The following is a 15,745-nucleotide window of genomic DNA, read 5'->3' on the forward strand; positions in this document are numbered from 1 at the left end:
TCATCTTCCTCCCTTGGGGTGTCCCCCCATCTTCTCCCCATGTCCTCCGTGTCCCCTCCCCCATCGGATTTTCCCGCCATCTCCTCGGTGTCCCCCCCATCTCATGCGGGTGGCCGCCACTCCCGTCCCCTCTCCCATGTCGCTGTCCCCTCCCTCCTCGCTCAGTTTCCCCCCTCCCCTCCCCGTTCCGGTGTCCCTCCCTCGGTTCTCCCCCTCCCTCGCCAGGGGGGCGGGGCCTGGCGGCGGCCCCGCGCGCGCGGGAGGGGGCGTGGCCCGCGCGCTCATGCCCTTATAAGGCCACGGCGCGGGAGCGCGTCACCGGAGGGGCGGGGGACAGGCGATGACGTCACCGGGGGGTCGCGCGTGGGCTGCGGCGCGGGTCGCGTCGGGTCACGGGCGTTGGTCACCCCCCCATACCCCCATGGCGTCCCCCTTTGTCACCCTGCCATGTCCCCCCGTGTCCGTTTGTGTCCCCTCGTGTCCCACTGCCACGCCCACCCCGTGTCCCCCCATTAGGTCCCCTCGTGTCCCCCTGCCATGTCCCCCCGTGTCCCCCTGCCCCCCCCCCCCCCCCCCCCCATATTCCCATCGTGTCCCCCTGTCACATCCACCCTGTCCCTCGGTGTCCCCCTGCCATGTCCCCCCCATGTCCCCCTGCCTGCTGCCCGTTGTCCCCTGCCCTGCCCGTGTGTGCCCCTCCTCCTGCCCTCTGTCCCTGCCCGAGTTTGTCCCCAGTGTCCCCTCCCCGCTGTGTCTGCCCTATCAACCCCCCCCCGTGCCGTCTGGGGGTCCTGTCCCCAAATCACCCCCTGTGTCCCCTGGCTGAGACCTCCCAGGCTGGGCCCCAGTGTCACCCAGGTCCCTTGGGACTGTCCTGCCGCTGCTCTGTGTCACCCTGGGCCACGCCCCCCCCCCCGGTCCTGTCCTCTGTGTCACCCCTCAATCTGTTCTGTCACCCCTGGGTCCTGCTCTGTGTCACCCTGGGCCATCCCCCCGTGGGTCCTGTCCCCTGTGTCACCCCTCTGTCTCCTGCTTTGTCACTCCTGGGTCCTGTCCCCCGTGTCACCCCTAACCCCACCCCTGTTCTGCACCTCTCTGTCACCCCCTGACCTTGTCCCCCCCCATATCACCTCTGTCCCGTGGGTCACCCCTGTGTCACTCCCTGCCCTGCTCCCTCCTCCACGTGTCCCCCACCCACGTCCCCAAAGCCACAGGAAACGCCACCCGAGATCCCCAGGGGACACCCACAGCCCCTGGAGGGTAAAGCCACCCCACCCTGTGGCACCCATGGGTGCGGGAGGGACCCAGGGAGGGCGAGGGGACACTTCTGGGATGCTCCACAGCGTGACAGTGCCACGCCAGCCGAGCCCTGGTGGCAGAACAGAGTGACAGTGCCACCCCAGCCGAGCCCTGGTGGCAGAACAGAGTGACAGTGCCATGCCAGCCCAGCTTTGGTGGCAGAACAGAGTGGCAGTGCCACCCCAGCCGAGCCCTGGTGACAGAACAGAGTGACAGTGCCATGCCAGCCCAGCTCTGGTGACAGAACAGAGTGACAGTGCCACCCCAGCCGAGCCCTGGTGGCACCACGGCCGAGCTGGGCACGGCGGGTGCTGCTCTGGGTGCCGGGGGTGGCTTTGGTGACAGGGACACTGCAGCGGAGGCGGCCGGTGGCCTCGGGCCCGGCTTTGTTTGTTGTTTTGGTGGCGCTCGCCATGGAGACGGGACTTGTGCCAACGCCACCGGGGACACGGCGCTGCTGGCCAGGCCACCTCCCCCCCCCGGGCCTCAGCTGTCCCCCAGCTGCCACCAGAGCCAGGCCCTGGTTGTCCCCATCGCCATCACAGCAGGGTCCTGGCACCAGCGGTGCCACTGTGGGGATTGTCCCCAGCACGGCCACCGTGAGAGGTTTTGTCACCGCTGCCCCCACCTAAATCCTCAGGGGGGGTGTGCCCAGCTTGTCCCCGTCATGGTCACTCTGTCCCTGCTGCTGCAGCCACGCTGTCCCCACCACAGTCACGCTGTCCCTGTGTCCCCTGTGTCACCCCTGTCCCCACTGCAGCCATTCAGGCGCCACCCCATCCTCATCTCAGCCACCACAGCCACACTGTCCCCGTGTCCCCTCTGCCACCACGGCCTCCCTGTCCCCACCCCAACCATCCCATCGTCACCTCAGCCACCACAGCCACCCTGTGTGACACTGCCACCACAGCCACACTGTCCCCACACAGCCTCGTGTCTGCCTGTCACCACAGTGTCCCTGCAACAGCCACCCCGTTGTCACCTCAGCCACCACATCCACCCTGTCCCCATGCAGCCCCTGTGTCCCCCTGCCACCAGGGCCACCCTGTCCCCATGCAGCCCCCGTGTCCCCTTGCCACCAGGGCCACCCTGTCCCCTCCCCACCACAGCCACCACATCTTCACCTCGGCCACCAAAGCCACACTGTCCCCACGCAACCCCTTTGTCCACTTGCCACCGTGGCCACCCTGTCCTCATCTTGGCCACCACGGCCACTCTGTCCCCACCATGATCACTCTGTCCCCACCATGATCACCCTGTCCCCACCCTGTCCCACCATGATCACCCTGTCCCCACCCTGTCCCACCATGATCACCCTGTCCCCACCCTGTCCCCCCCAGGGCCACCCTGTCGCGGTGTCCCCCCCCGTGTCCCCTTCCCGGGGCGGGGCTGCCCCGGGCCCGGTGCCGGCTCGCTCGCAGCCCCGGCCGCGGCCCCGGCGGATCCCGCCCCGGGGGCGGGCGGTGCCGGGCGGTCCCGGTGACATCAGCCGTGAAAAGGGCGCGGGCGGCGGCATCCGGCACTGCCGCCCCGGGAGCGCGGGACCGGCGCCGCAGGTAGGGAGGGGCTGGCACCGGGCACCGGGCACCGGCCGCAGGTGGGCACGTGATGGATGCGGATGGCACCGGGCACCGGGAGCGGCGCGGGCACCGGGAGGGAGATGCGGACCGGGACAGCGGCAGGGCGGAGATGGGGACCGGCTCGGGACCGGCCACCAGCCCCCGGGGCGCGCCCGGTGTCCCCCGGGGTGTCCCCCCCGCCCGCCCCGGTAGCGGCTGCGGCCGGACCGCGCCCGCGGAGCCGCCACATCCACCCTGTCCCCATGCAGCCCCTGTGTCCCCCTGCCACCAGGGCCACCCTGTCCCCATGCAGCCCCCGTGTCCCCTTGCCACCAGGGCCACCCTGTCCCCTCCCCACCACAGCCACCCCATCTTCACCTCGGCCACCAAAGCCACACTGTCCCCACGCAACCCCTTTGTCCACTTGCCACCGTGGCCACCCTGTCCTCATCTTGGCCACCACGGCCACTCTGTCCCCACCATGGCCACCCTGTCCCCACCACGGCCACTCTGTCCCCACCACGGCCACCCTGTCCTCATCTTGGCCACCACGGCCACTCTGTCCCCACCATGATCACTCTGTCCCCACCATGATCACCCTGTCCCCACCCTGTCCCCCCCAGGGCCACCCTGTCGCGGTGTCCCCCCCGTGTCCCCTTCCCGGGGCGGGGCTGCCCCGGGCCCGGTGCCGGCTCGCTCGCAGCCCCGGCCGCGGCCCCGGCGGATCCCGCCCCGGGGGCGGGCGGTGCCGGGCGGTCCCGGTGACATCAGCCGTGAAAAGGGCGCGGGCGGCGGCATCCGGCACTGCCGCCCCGGGAGCGCGGGACCGGCGCCGCAGGTAGGGAGGGGCTGGCACCGGGCACCGGGCACCGGCCGCAGGTGGGCACGTGATGGATGCGGATGGCACCGGGCACCGGGAGCGGCGCGGGCACCGGGAGGGAGATGCGGACCGGGACAGCGGCAGGGCGGAGATGGGGACCGGCTCGGGACCGGCCACCAGCCCCCGGGGCGCGCCCGGTGTCCCCCGGGGTGTCCCCCCCGCCCGCCCCGGTAGCGGCTGCGGCCGGACCGCGCCCGCGGAGCCGCCGGGACACGCGGCCGCGCCCGGGAAACGGGACCGGGGTGCGGCTTCCGGCCCCGCCGTGCGGGGAGCCCCGGGGCGCGCCCGCGGGGCTGGCTCCGGTCCCCTCCCCGCCGCCGCCGGGGTGGCTGTGACCCCCCGGTGTCCCCTCCCCGCTGTCCCCGGGGGGCTCTGGGCAGCCCAGGGGGGTCGAGCCCTGGGTGCAGCCTCTCCCTGCTGTCCCCGGGGTGTGTCGGGGTCCCCAGGGTCGCCTTGTGCGGGTTGGGGTCCCCTTCCTGTTGGCGCTGGAGGGTCTCGGGGGTCCCAGGGTGGCTTGGTCCCAGCGGGGCTGGGTACAGCGCGTTCCCTGCCAGTCCTAGGAGAGAGCTCGGGGGTGCCCAGGCTGTCCCGGGAGACCCCCGGGTGGCTGCCCCATAACTGGGACCCTCGCTGTCCCCACGATGGCCGGAGGGTCCCCAGCCCAGCCGGATTGGGCGCAGCCCCTCCCGCGGAGTCCGGAGGTCGCCGGGGCAGCGGGGCTGGGTCCGGGTGTGTCCCCATCCCGCCTGGGCAAGCTCCGGCTGGGTCGGGAAATGATCCCAGTTCCAGCTCCTCTTTGTTTCCCAACGCCTTGGCCCCCGGCCGGCCGCTCCCCACGCCACCCCCCGCGGGGTCCCCATGCCCCTGGAGACCCCCGCGGTGGCCCAAGGCTTTGGCTCCGGAGGCACACCCGGCTGGGGTCGGTTTTCCTCCTGTCCCTGAGAGCAGCACGTCCCGGGGCTGCTCCCGGTGCTGAGACCCCCGAGCTTGGTGTGTGACAGGGCTGAACTCTGCCCCGAGCTCAGCCTGGCACCCCCGGGTGTGAGCTGGGCACCCCCTGGGCAGCAATTGCCACATGTGCCCAGCTGGCACAGGGACACCGGGGCAGGCAGGGCCACCTGCACGTGTTCTGGCTTCTCGGTGCCCCCAGATGCCAGCGGGGCAGGACAGGGCGTGGGGGCGATGCAGGGGTGGGCAGCCTCATGTGCCCACCACGGCTCTGGTGGGCAGAGGGCACAGAGAGACCCGGGGGGCTCGGAACACCCTGGCTGTACGGGCAGGGCCGCTCTGCTCATGTCCCCTGTGGGCATTATCTCCAGCACGGGTGGCACCGCTCCAGTGGCACCTTGGCACAGCACCTGGCCAGGGGTGGGGTCTGGCTGCCCCGCCGGGGTGGGGACACCGCCGCCATCAGCGCTGGCCCCACGCTCCTGCGCCAGCCCCGGATCTGGCTGCGGGCCCGAGCAAACGGGCGAGATCAGCAAACAAGCTCCGACCGGCCCCCGGTGGCTGCCAAGCCCGTGAGCGGCGCCGGGGCCCGGCCGCGGGATGGGGATGCTCAGGGTGGCACAGAGGGGTCACGGCGCTGCCCACCCTGCCCCTCGGGTGGGCACAGAGCCAGCGCCTGCTCCCGCCAGCTGGGCAGGAAGAGGGCAGAGCCCGGGCAGCGCCTGGCACGGGTGATAAGGCTGCACGCCGGACATCAGGCAGGACGGGGCAACGGGGCGGGGGCTGCGGTGCCACCGGCGCCACTGATGGGTGCCATCCCCGCAGACCCCCCTGCCGTCAGCATGGCAAACCGGGGCCCCTCGTACGGGCTGAGCCGGGAGGTGCAGCAGAAGATCGACCGGCAGTACGACCCCGAGCTGGAGCAGGTGCTGGTGCGCTGGATCCTGGCACAGTGCGGCAACGACGGCGGCGGCGCGGTGGCACAGCCGGCACCCGGCAGGGACGGCTTCCAGCAGTGGCTGAAGGATGGCACGGTGAGTACAGCTGGGCATTGGGGTGAGAGTGCCACACACCTGAGCCTAAGCCTAAGCCTAAACCTAAGCCTAAACCTAAGCCTAACCTTAACCCTACCCCTAACCCTAACCTTAACCTTAACCCTAACCTAACCCTAACCTTAATCCTGACCCTAAACCCCAACCAAAACCCAAATCCTAACCTGAATCCTAACCCAAATCCTAACCCTAACCCTAACCCTAACCCTAACCTAACCCTAACCTTAATCTTGACCCTAACCCTAACCTAACCCTAACCAAAACCCAAATCCTAACCCGAATCCTAACCCTAACCCTAACCTAACTGTAACCTTAATCCTGACCCTGACCCTAACCCTAACCCTAACCCTAACCTAACCCTGACCCTAACCCTAGCCCTGCCCCTGCTTTCAGGTGCTCTGCCGGCTCATCAACAGCCTCCACCCTCGGGGCCAGGCGCCCGTGGCCAAAATCCAGGCGTCGGCCATGGCCTTCAAGCAGATGGAGCAGATCTCGCAGTTCCTGCAGGCGGCCGAGCGCTACGGCATCGCCGCCACCGACATCTTCCAGACCGTGGATCTCTGGGAAGGTGAGTGACCGACCCGGAGGCCGTGGGGTGGGACGGGGACGGGGATGGAGATGGAGCTGAGGCTGCTGTGGGTCCTCCAGGGAAGAACATGGCGTGCGTGCAGAGGACCCTGATGAACCTGGGCAGCCTGGCCGTGGCCAAGGGTGACGGGCTCTTCGTGGGAGACCCCAACTGGTTCCCCAAGTAGGTGGGGGTGCTGGATGGGGAGGAGGCCGGGCTGGGGGTCCCTCGGGGACGCTGACACCCGCCGTGCCCGCAGGAAGTCGCAGGAGAACCGGCGCGTCTTCTCCGAGGACAAGCTGAAGGAGGGGCAGAGCGTCATCGGGCTGCAGATGGGCACCAACCGGGGCGCCTCGCAGGCTGGCATGACGGGCTACGGGATGCCCCGCCAGATCCTCTGAGCCCCTCCGGACCCCCCAGGCCTCTGCCTGCCAGGGCCCCCCCCCCAAAACTGCCTTAACCCCTCGCCGTGGACCAGCCGGGTGCCCCCCGGCCCGGGCAGCCGCCCCCTCGCCAGTTTTGTCAGGACCAAAGTAATTTTTTTATTATTATTATTATTTGGCTGGGTGGGGGCGGTGCTGCTGCGCCCACCCCACCGTCCCGCAGTGCCTTGGGGGCTGCTGGAGGGCCCCCCCAGGGGGTTGGGGAGCAGCCCCTGCACCCCAATAAACTCCCGTGATCCCAATAAACGGATCCTCTTCTTTCCAGGCCTGGATGGTCGTGATTTGGGGCTGGGGGAGGGCAGGGGGCTCCTGCTGGGGTACAAGGGGGGACCCCGGTCTGGGGGGGCAGAGACCCCACGGCCACGTGGAGGGGCGGGGCCACTACCAAGGGGGCGGGGTCAGGAGGGACTGGGCGGGGCAAGAGCAAGTTCTGGTTTTGTGTTGTTTGTTCTGCTCTGGTTTATAAATTTCCCAGTAAAGAGCTGTTATTCCTTTTCCTACACTTTCACCTGGAAGACCCCTCATTTTTGAAATTAAAAAAAGTTTTAGAGATGGGTCTTCTTTTCATTCCGGGAAAGCTCTCACTTGCCTTAGCAGATATTTCTCATTTAAATGATTTGCCAGCTCCTGGGTTCCAGCGTGGACATGCCAAGAGAAGACAGGGTCAGGGACTTGGCTACCTCATTCTCTGCCTTTTAAGCCAGTAGGGCCACCAAGAACCCTCTCCCCAGCTGGCATTTCTTGTCATGCGGCCACATGGCAGAGCGTCACACTGTCCCCACTGTACCAAGGCTGACAGACAGACTGACAGACGGGGCCCTGTCTCACCAAAAGCAAAGCCTGGCCCACCCCTGCCACACACAGGTGTTCCAAAATGTCTCCAGACATCAAACTCTTCCTGTCTCTAACACCCACCCTGTGCCATGGCCTGATCCTGACTGCCCTGGAAAGGGGGAAGGTTCCAGAACCCCCACAGGGCCTTGGTGACATCATTGTGTGGGGAACAGGGCAGAGGAGGGGTTTGGGACAGGGGACAAGAAAATCCAGAGCCTCCTGGAGGCTGCTTTGGCCATCAGAGCAGTGAAGGTCCAGGGCCCTGCCAGGTTCCTCTGGTGGAGGAAATGTGCTGGGGGAAATGTCTGGGGTTTGTTCCTTGTTGTGGCTTTCCCTGGAAATCGTTCCCTTTGTGAGCATTTGGACTCTGAACCTTGTTGCTGTTGCTGTTGGTTTTATTCTGTCTCGTTGCTGTTTTAGAAAATTGTTCTTCTCTCAGCCTTTTGGGATCTTTGTGCCTCCACAGGGAGGGAGAGGGGCAGTTTTTAGTGGCAGCACACACACGGGTGGGTGCCCATGGGTGGGGACCCCCAGTGCCCCCCAGTCCCCTCAGTGTCACAGCACATTCCCGTAGATGTCACCGGGTTCCCGTGGTGGCCCCTGGGGTCCCCGCAGCTCTGCGTAGGTCACCTGGGGATCCTGGAGGGTGGTGGCACGGGGGGACGCTGTGAGAGACACGGGCTGTGGGATCTGGGTGGGGTGACACTCGTGTCCCTCTGCGTGTGTCCCCCCTGTACTCACCCCCTGCCCTGTTGGTGACCACGACATGGGTGTACAGCACCTGCCCCTCCTCTGGGGGGGCCGGGGGATCCGGGGGGGCCCTGAGGGAATAAAGGGGATGTGGGGCAGGGAATGAGAGGTCTTGGGGTTGGGGTAAAAGGGGAGAGGGTGGTTTGAGCCCCCCACTCACCTTTCCTGCTGCTTCCTGGCAGCTGCAGAGGAAAGAGGGGAGGGGTGACTGTGGGGTCCCAGGGCACTGACCCCTCTCAGGATTCCTGAATCCCCACAGGACCCTCAAGCATCCCTGAAGTCCCCCAAAATTCATGAACATCCCCAGTGCCCCCCAAGCAACTCAGCCTCAAGAACCCAAAGCCTGGCAGGGATAGATAATCCCCAAACACCCCCAGGACCCCTGAAAGAACCCCCAACCTCCCTGCAGGACACTCCAGCACCTCCCCAAACCCTACAGGACCCCCAGCCAAGGTCACAGTTCAGGGGCTGTGGATGCTGCCCTATTGCTCCCCAAATTTGGGGGCCTCTACATCTCCCTGGGATCCCCCATCCCCCCATTGTCACCCACCCACACTGTGGCACCGGTGCCAGGCCACAATGACACCCACGAGCAGGAGCAGGAACAAAAGGGCCCCACCGACCCCTGCAGCCACTGCAAGAAACAGAGGGGGACACATCAGGGTCACCACTCACCTCAGGTGCCTTGCCCCCCCCGGTGACCCCGTGTGGCCTCACCTGTACCCCAGTGTCCCCTCAGTATCACAGCCAGTGCCAGCTCTGGGCTGAGTGCCCGGAACACGCGGTGCCCGTCCTGTCCCAGCTGGTTGGTGGCCACGCACTGGTAGGTGCCCGAATGTCCCACATCGATGTCCCCCAGCTCCAGGAGGGGACCCCGGGCCACCTCCTGCCCGTTGTGCAGCCAGGTGAAGGTGACAGGGGCTGAGCCCACCTGCGCCGAGCAGCGCAGGGTCACGTTGTCACCTGCGCGCACCTGGTGTGCCGGGGGACTGAGGGTGATGGTGGCATTGGCCACGGGCACTGCGGGGACACAGACAGGGCTGGCACAGGCGAGGTGGGATGGGGGTGCCGTGGGTGGGGTCACCCCCAGCCCGAGGGTCCCGCTCACCCAGCACGGTGACATTCAGGGGGTCACTCTGGGCCACGCTGTCCCCGTCGCTGACCCGGCACCGGTACTGGCCGCTGTCACTGTCCCCAACGTGGGGCAGCTCCAGGTGCTGGTTGGTGCTCAGCAGTGCCCCCGAGCCCTCCCGGTGCCAGGAGAAGGACAGGGGACCTGTCCCCATGGCCACCGTGCAGCTCAGCACCAGGCGGTCCCCGAGTGCCACCTGTCCCCCGGGGGGCTGCGCTGACAGGGACACCCCCGAGGGTGGGGCACCTACAGGAGTGGGGAACAAAGGTGGGATTGGGGACCCAGGGAGGGTGGGGGACACGGGAGGAGAAAGAGGGGGATTGGAGGGGAGCAGAGAGGAGCCCAGTGAGCAGAAGGGGTGGCATGGCTCCGCGCACCACGTCTCTCTCTGTGCCCCGTCCCTCCCCCGTGCCGGGGGAGGGTGGCTCCACATCGGGTTCGTGGTCTGTGCCGGCACCTGTGTCCACCATGGCGCCCTCTGCCAGTGCTGTGGTGGACGGCACTGCCGGGCGGCCGGCTGGTTCAGCCCCGCAGCCCCCGCCTTCCACACCGGCCGCAGCGCAGCAGGGCGCTGCGGTGTTCACCTTTAGTGTGACTGCTGACGCGGCCGGCGGGAGACCAGTGTTTTCCCGGGGCCGCAGATCCTCCCTGCCGGGTGTGTGGACTCTTCCCCCGTGCCAGGTGACCCTGCATCCAAAGGACCCCAGGCGATTCTAGGGGGAAGTCTGAGCTGCGGCCGATGAGGTACGTGAGCCTGTCTCCTTGCAGCATCTGCAGGATCGTGGAGGAAGCTCCTCTGGCTCTGCTGGTGCTGTGGGGAGTGCGGGGTTGAGTGCTGTCGCACTGCCTCGCAGTCAGGCAGCTGCTGTTGTTCCCATGGGGCCCACGGAACGGGACACGGCAGGTGCTGCAGCCTTGCCAGGGGGCCCCCAGGCTTTCCCTCTGATCAGGGGTCTTGCTCATAACACCTATGAACCCCTGTCATTTAAGACAAGGACAAAACTCTGTGAGACAGTTGCTTGACATGATGTGGGCTCTACTGAAGTTATGCAAATGCTTCGCATGATTTCTCCTGAGGTGCATACACCTGCCGATGTCTGTGAAGTGGCACGTGCTCTTTTTGACCCTGTGAAATTTGGCGTTTTTGAGACCAAGTGGGCTCGCTTCGCAGCCACCGCAGCGCAGCACAATGCTATGCTGGGGCCGCAGGATCCCAGGAGGGTGGCTGGCATTGACATGCTAATGGGCACAGGCAATTATACTGATCCTCAGGGACAAGCTGGCTTTCCTCCCTGCGTGCTTCAGCAGTGTCAAGAACTAGGCATGTCGGCAGTGGTTCGGACCATGGAAATGACTGCTCCAAGGCAGCCGTTTGCAACCATTGTCCAGAGGGCTGATGAGCCTTTCATGACATTTGTGGGGAGGCTGACTGCCTCAGTGGAGAGGCAACTGACAAATCCTCTGACAAGGGGGGCTGTGATTGTGGACCTAGCGAGAAGCAACTGTAATGCAGATTGTAAGAGAATCATAGAGGCTCTTCCTGGTGAGCCTACTGTTTCGCAAATGACAGAGGCCTGTTCGGTCATAGGCCCCCCTGTTCAGAAGATGGCTGCCTGGGCTACTGCTGTGCAGCCGGTCTGGGCGGCACCACAGGGCTGGCAGCGACAGCAGGGGAGTGCTCAGGGCAGCAAGAAATGGGGGAAGAAAGCACAGAAGGCAAAAATTCCTATGTTTCTGTGTGGTCGGTGTGGAAGGCCAAACCATATGACGAATGTCTGCAAGGCAACAGTTCATGCTAATGGCCAAGTACTGCCAGGCTCAGGAAATGGGAAGCGAAGCGCGAAGGGGAGACGTGCTCAGACACAAGCTTCTCTCCAGACCCCGGAGCCGATGGAGGTTTGCTCAGCCAGCTTGCAGCCAGCACCCGCGGCTCAGCAGGTGTGGACGTCTGCACAGCAGCAACAGTTGTTTTAGAATCTTGTGGCGGCTCTTCAGATGAAGGGGAAGGAAGTGAGAACAGGTCCGTCCCCACGTCTTGGTGGCCCTTGGTGGGGGCAGGGTGGCCACAAGCTGGGGACAGGGTGGGGACAGGATGGGGACAAGGTTGGGTGGCACACGGTGGGACATGGGGTTGCCATGAGTGGGGGGCTCAGGGGGATGTGGGCAACCAAGGGTTGCTGTCCAGGAGATTGGGGTTGCAGGGGAATTGGGGTCTCCATGCCGGGGGGCATTCAGGGATGGATGTGCTGTAGGAGCATGGTCCTCAGGGATTTGGGGTCATGGCATGTGGGTGCCAGGGTTGGGGGTGCATGGGGAAAAAGGGGACCCTCGGGAATGGGGGTTCTGGGGGAAGAAGCAGCCCATGGGATGGGATCAAGGCAATGGTGGTCCTGGGCAACGGCAGTCCTGGGATGGGGGTCCCCAGGGAGTGGAGACCAAGGCAATGGGGGTCCCATGGTTGGGTTCCCAGGGGAATGGGGGTGCCAGGGATGGGCAGTGGCTGGGTGGGCACGGGGGTCACAGCTCCTTCACGGGGTGCCTCAGATTTTGGGGTGACCCAGAGCCCAGCACAGCCCCCACCCTGCGGCACCCCAGGGCTGTCCTGGCAGGCTCTGTGTCCCTGCCCCACACACCCCCGGGTCAGGTCCCCCCAAATCCTGCCTCAGCCATCCCAGGCAACACCAACCCAGTTGGTTGAGACAAAATTATACATCCATAGAATAAAAGGAAAAAAATCTTTCCCACACCATTATTTTCCCAATAAAGAACAAACTCGTCAAAAATCAAACTGACGAGGTATAAATTGCTCTGGTTTATAGAATCCATTGCTCTCCCAACAAATGACCCAGAATAAAAACACAAACAAATCACAAAGAAATGAGACTTTTTGGTTCCCTTTTGCAGCCCCTTGGTGCATTGCACAGCAGCGTTTGCTTGTGGATAACAGAGTGTGGAATCTCCCTGAGTGTCCAACAGCTCCATGGGATTGTTCCCTACCTGCTAGGCAGCAACCCAGCCCCTAAGGAAGCATTTCTTTGGCCATATTTAGGAAATCTTCCCATTTTTCTCATTCTCACCCTGAAACTTGATTGGTTTCCCGTGGAAGAAGGGGAGAAGCTCTGTCCATCCTTGGGACAGTGCACAGGAATCTGTGGAAATGCCTGTGTGTGCCTCAGGGTCTGATTCCACGGAAAATCCTCTCCAGCCTGCCCTGGATTCCCCTGCCTGGGCACTCCCTGCTCCTGCTGTGACACCCCTGTTCCCCAGACCCACGTGTGCAGCCCCTGCTCAATATTTCCACACTTTTCCCTCTCCTTTGCTGTGCACATCCAGAACACAAACATCCTTTCCATGAGGTCCCAAAGGGCTGCAGGTTTTGTTCAAGAAGGGTCCAGGTCAGGTTGTTGAGCACATTGTTGTGGGGTTTGCAGTAGTTTTGTGGTTTTCTCAGTCCTTTGGGCAAAGGGACAAATGATCAATTGCTGCATTTCTGGACTGGTTCCCTCACAGCTGCCCTTGCAGGGGGGGTTTCCAGCCAGCCCTGCTCTGAAAACCATCAAAGGCCCTCACAGAGCCACTGCTTGGGCTCCCTTTGGGTTTTGTGCTTCTTGCAGGGCTGAGCAAACCACAGGCAGGGTTTTTTCTACCACAGAATTCTCACCTCTGCAGTAGCTCTAAAGCTGCCAGAATCAAAGCCAAGGGGGCAGGGGGGACCCTCAGGTCCTGGCTGCCACCTGGGGCTGGCCAGAGCAGAGCTGGGCAATGGCCACTGGCTTCAAGGAGCAGGAGTTTGGGGGCTCCTTCCTGCCCGGGGCTCGGATCCTGCAGGGGATGAGCAAGAATGGAGAAGTCTGGACCCCCCTGGGTCCTCCATCCCCCAGGAGAGGACCCCCTTGTCCAGCATGTGTCCCCCCTGGGACAGGATCCCCCAAGGCCAGCAGGGCATGGAGCCCAGTGTGACCAGAGTTGTGGGGTGGCTTTGGGGTCAGGAACTGGGGACAGGGAGGGGAACTGGGATGCGGGGACAGGGACAGGGGGATGGAGATGTGGGGACAAGGATGTGACAGAAGGAGCCTTGGGGCTGGGGCAGCTGTGGGGACAGGGACACAGGGATGCAGGACAGGGACAAGGGGACAAGCACCCTGTGCTTGGGCCATGGGGACAGGTGCCAGAGGAGTGGGACCATGGGCACAAGGTCATGGGGCTGTGGCTGTGGGGCTGGCAGGGGTGACCTGAGCCAGCACAGAGACCTCATGCCTGAGCATGGCTTGGCTGCTGTGTCCCTGTCCTCAAGACATCTGTGCCACACCCCTGTCCCCACAGAGACCTTTGGGGACAGCCCCCACACCCCGTGTCCCCGTGCTGCTGTCCCCACAGTGCCACCCCCCTGTGTGACCAGATCTGTCCCCGGCTCTCATCCCAGAGCGAGGAGATTTCCCCCTCCCAGTGGGTGGCCCCTGGTGCCTCCCGGTGCCATCATCACCCTGCTGATGCCCCTGGTGTGACATGTCCCCTCTGTCCCCCAGACCTGCTGGTGCTGCAGGTGCCAGCGCGGGCCCTGCTGGAGGGGGACAAGGTGACACTGCGCTGCCGGGGCTGGCGGGACAAACCGCTCACAAGTGTGAAATTCTACCGTGAGGAGAAGCTTCTGAGGGGGCCCCCGGCTGGGACGCTGTCATCGGGGGCTGTCACTGGTGGCACCGCTGGGGTGGGTGACATTGGGGGGGGATGGGGGTCCTGGAGTGAGGGGAATCCCCCAGAGTGGGGGCAGAGATCAGCAGCACCCAGGGCCCCTGAGCCTGGGGGAACTGAGCCCACAGTGACTTCGGGTGGGGATCCTGGGGTATTGGGGGGAATTTGGAGTACTTGGATGGGCTCCAGGGGCATCCCCTGGTGGGCTTTGAGGAACATTGGGGTGGCACTGGGAGCTCCTGGAGGGTTTGGGGAGCTTCTGGAGGGCTGTGCAGGGATGTTGGGGGATCTTTTTTTGGGGTCCTGGGGTAGTTTGGGGTGTGCCCCTCTCTGCCAGGCTTGGGGTTCTGGGGGCTCAGAGTGTGGGGGGCACCGGTGGGGCTGGGGGCCCTGCGGTGGTGCAGAAGTTTTGGGGGGTTCAGGGATGCCTGGAGAGTCTTGGGGGAATCAGGGGCCTGGTGGGTATTGGGGCTGCAGTGGGGATTTGGGGGTCCTGTGGATGCTTGGAGCTGCTGAGGTCCCAGGAGGGTTCAGGGGTCCCGGGGTCCCCTCAGTCACCCCCTCCCCTTTTCATTGCAGCTGCCAGGGAGTCCCAGGACAGGTGAGTGGGGGTCTCGCTCCGGGACTCCCCTTTCCCCCTCCCCAGACACCCTCCAAACCCCCCCTTTTATCCCCACAGGACCCCCCTGAAGAGGGGGCTGTGCTGGACCCCCACCAAGGGGGCAGGGGGTGCAGGGGGACACGTCACCCACAGGTGTCACCTCCCACCCAGGTCCCCACCACCGGTGTCACTCTCAGGGCCCCCATGGGTGTTCCCCAGCTCTGCCCCACCTCGGGATCTGCAAGTGACCAACGCGGAGCTGTCGGGACCCCCCGCGGGACAGCGGGACCCCTGTGACTACGAGAACATGCTGTGACACTGGGGGGCACTGGGGACACTGGGGGGCACTGGGGACACTGGGGACACTGGGGACACTGGGGGTCCCTGCCCCAGGACACCCCCTGTGTTTCTCCCCACCCCAGCTCCCCTGGGTGCCCACCGTGCCTGGGTTTGGGGGTTCCAAACTCCAGAGCTCCCCGTTCCAGCGCTCCCAGTGCCCCCAGGGTCTCCCCATTCCCTCCCCCAGTGCCAGGGGGCACAGGACCCTTGTCCCTCTTGTTGGACCCAACGGGCAGCTTTTTGATTAAACTGGGAGAAATGGTTTTTGTTTGTTCAGCTCGGGATTGAGGAGGGTCCCGGTCAGGTTGTTGAGCAGATCGTTGTGGGATTTGCAGGATTTTTGGGGCTCCCTCCGCCCCTTGACAGTCACCACGGTGCACCGCCGCCAACAGCGCTCCCTGCCTGTTCCCAGGGAAACCACACCCCCTGTTTCCATGGCAACACACACCCGTTCTCATAGCAACAGCATCCCGTCTCCATGGCAACAGCCGCCGGTCAGCAGCCCCCTGTCCTCACACCCCCAGTCGCCCAATCCCATGGCAGGAACACCCTTCTGTTCCCATGGCAACAACACCTTTCTGTTCCCATGGCAGGAACACCTTTCTGTTCCCATGGCAGCAACACCCTTCTGTTCCCATGCAACAACAC

At 64.8% G+C, this 15,745-nt stretch overlaps 3 protein-coding genes and 1 long non-coding RNA gene across 7 annotated transcripts; 3 read left to right on the forward strand and 1 right to left on the reverse strand.

Moving 5' to 3' along the window:
- Window positions 1-2,814: 2,814 nt before the first annotated feature.
- On the forward strand, window positions 2,815-7,009 carry TAGLN2 (transgelin 2). Of its 4 annotated transcripts, none has more exons than XM_041476469.1 (5): window positions 2,815-2,855; window positions 5,512-5,720; window positions 6,132-6,306; window positions 6,387-6,489; window positions 6,566-7,009. In XM_041476469.1, exons 2-5 carry the CDS (start codon window positions 5,529-5,531, stop codon window positions 6,705-6,707), a joined length of 612 nt encoding a protein of 203 aa, XP_041332403.1. In that variant the 5' UTR covers window positions 2,815-2,855; window positions 5,512-5,528; the 3' UTR covers window positions 6,708-7,009. The 4 variants fall into 4 exon arrangements, with proteins under 4 accessions (XP_041332403.1, XP_041332405.1, XP_041332402.1 ...); XM_041476471.1 differs by lacking the exon at window positions 2,815-2,855 and adding an exon at window positions 2,870-2,896; XM_041476468.1 differs by lacking the exon at window positions 2,815-2,855 and adding an exon at window positions 3,561-3,696.
- Window positions 2,905-5,503, forward strand: LOC121358363 (collagen alpha-1(III) chain-like). Its single transcript, XM_041476467.1, has 2 exons — window positions 2,905-3,014; window positions 3,856-5,503. The coding sequence occupies exons 1-2, from the start codon at window positions 2,908-2,910 to the stop codon at window positions 4,712-4,714; spliced, it is 966 nt and encodes a 321-aa protein (XP_041332401.1). The 5' UTR covers window positions 2,905-2,907; the 3' UTR covers window positions 4,715-5,503.
- A 1,033-nt stretch (window positions 7,010-8,042) lies between the features above and the next one.
- On the reverse strand, window positions 8,043-9,935 carry LOC121358374 (Fc receptor-like protein 2). The gene is made up of 7 exons (XM_041476480.1): window positions 9,923-9,935; window positions 9,442-9,711; window positions 9,051-9,353; window positions 8,884-8,967; window positions 8,494-8,515; window positions 8,325-8,404; window positions 8,043-8,248 (listed from the first exon to the last, which is right to left on the reverse strand). Exons 1-7 carry the CDS (start codon window positions 9,933-9,935, stop codon window positions 8,139-8,141), a joined length of 882 nt encoding a protein of 293 aa, XP_041332414.1. The 3' UTR covers window positions 8,043-8,138.
- Window positions 9,936-14,136: 4,201 nt separating this feature from the next.
- On the forward strand, window positions 14,137-15,261 carry LOC121358375. The gene is made up of 3 exons (XR_005955876.1): window positions 14,137-14,173; window positions 14,737-14,758; window positions 14,930-15,261. It is a non-coding gene; the product is annotated as an uncharacterized LOC121358375 (long non-coding RNA).
- The last annotated feature ends 484 nt before the right edge of the window (window positions 15,262-15,745 follow it).

This window comes from Pyrgilauda ruficollis, unplaced genomic scaffold (assembly GCF_017590135.1).
Source record: "Pyrgilauda ruficollis isolate IOZ18807 unplaced genomic scaffold, ASM1759013v1 scaffold388, whole genome shotgun sequence".
NCBI lineage: Eukaryota > Metazoa > Chordata > Aves > Passeriformes > Passeridae > Pyrgilauda > Pyrgilauda ruficollis.

Coding starts and splice junctions, on each gene's coding strand:
- LOC121358374 (XM_041476480.1), bottom strand. Junction 8,968..9,050: donor GAGGGGACACTGGGGTACAG/GTGAGGCCACAC, acceptor TGTTTCTTGCAG/TGGCTGCAGGGGTCGGTGGG. Junction 8,405..8,493: donor GCCAGGAAGCAGCAGGAAAG/GTGAGTGGGGGG, acceptor TTATTCCCTCAG/GGCCCCCCCGGATCCCCCGG.
- TAGLN2 (XM_041476469.1), top strand. CDS start 5,529: ATGGCAAACCGGGGCCCCTCGTACGGGCTGAGCCGGGAGGTGCAGCAG. Junction 5,721..6,131: donor AGTGGCTGAAGGATGGCACG/GTGAGTACAGCT, acceptor CCCTGCTTTCAG/GTGCTCTGCCGGCTCATCAA. Junction 6,490..6,565: donor GACCCCAACTGGTTCCCCAA/GTAGGTGGGGGT, acceptor CCGTGCCCGCAG/GAAGTCGCAGGAGAACCGGC.
- LOC121358363 (XM_041476467.1), top strand. CDS start 2,908: ATGGATGCGGATGGCACCGGGCACCGGGAGCGGCGCGGGCACCGGGAG. Junction 3,015..3,855: donor ACCGGCTCGGGACCGGCCAC/CAGCCCCCGGGG, acceptor GGGACCGGCCAC/CAGCCCCCGGGGCGCGCCCG.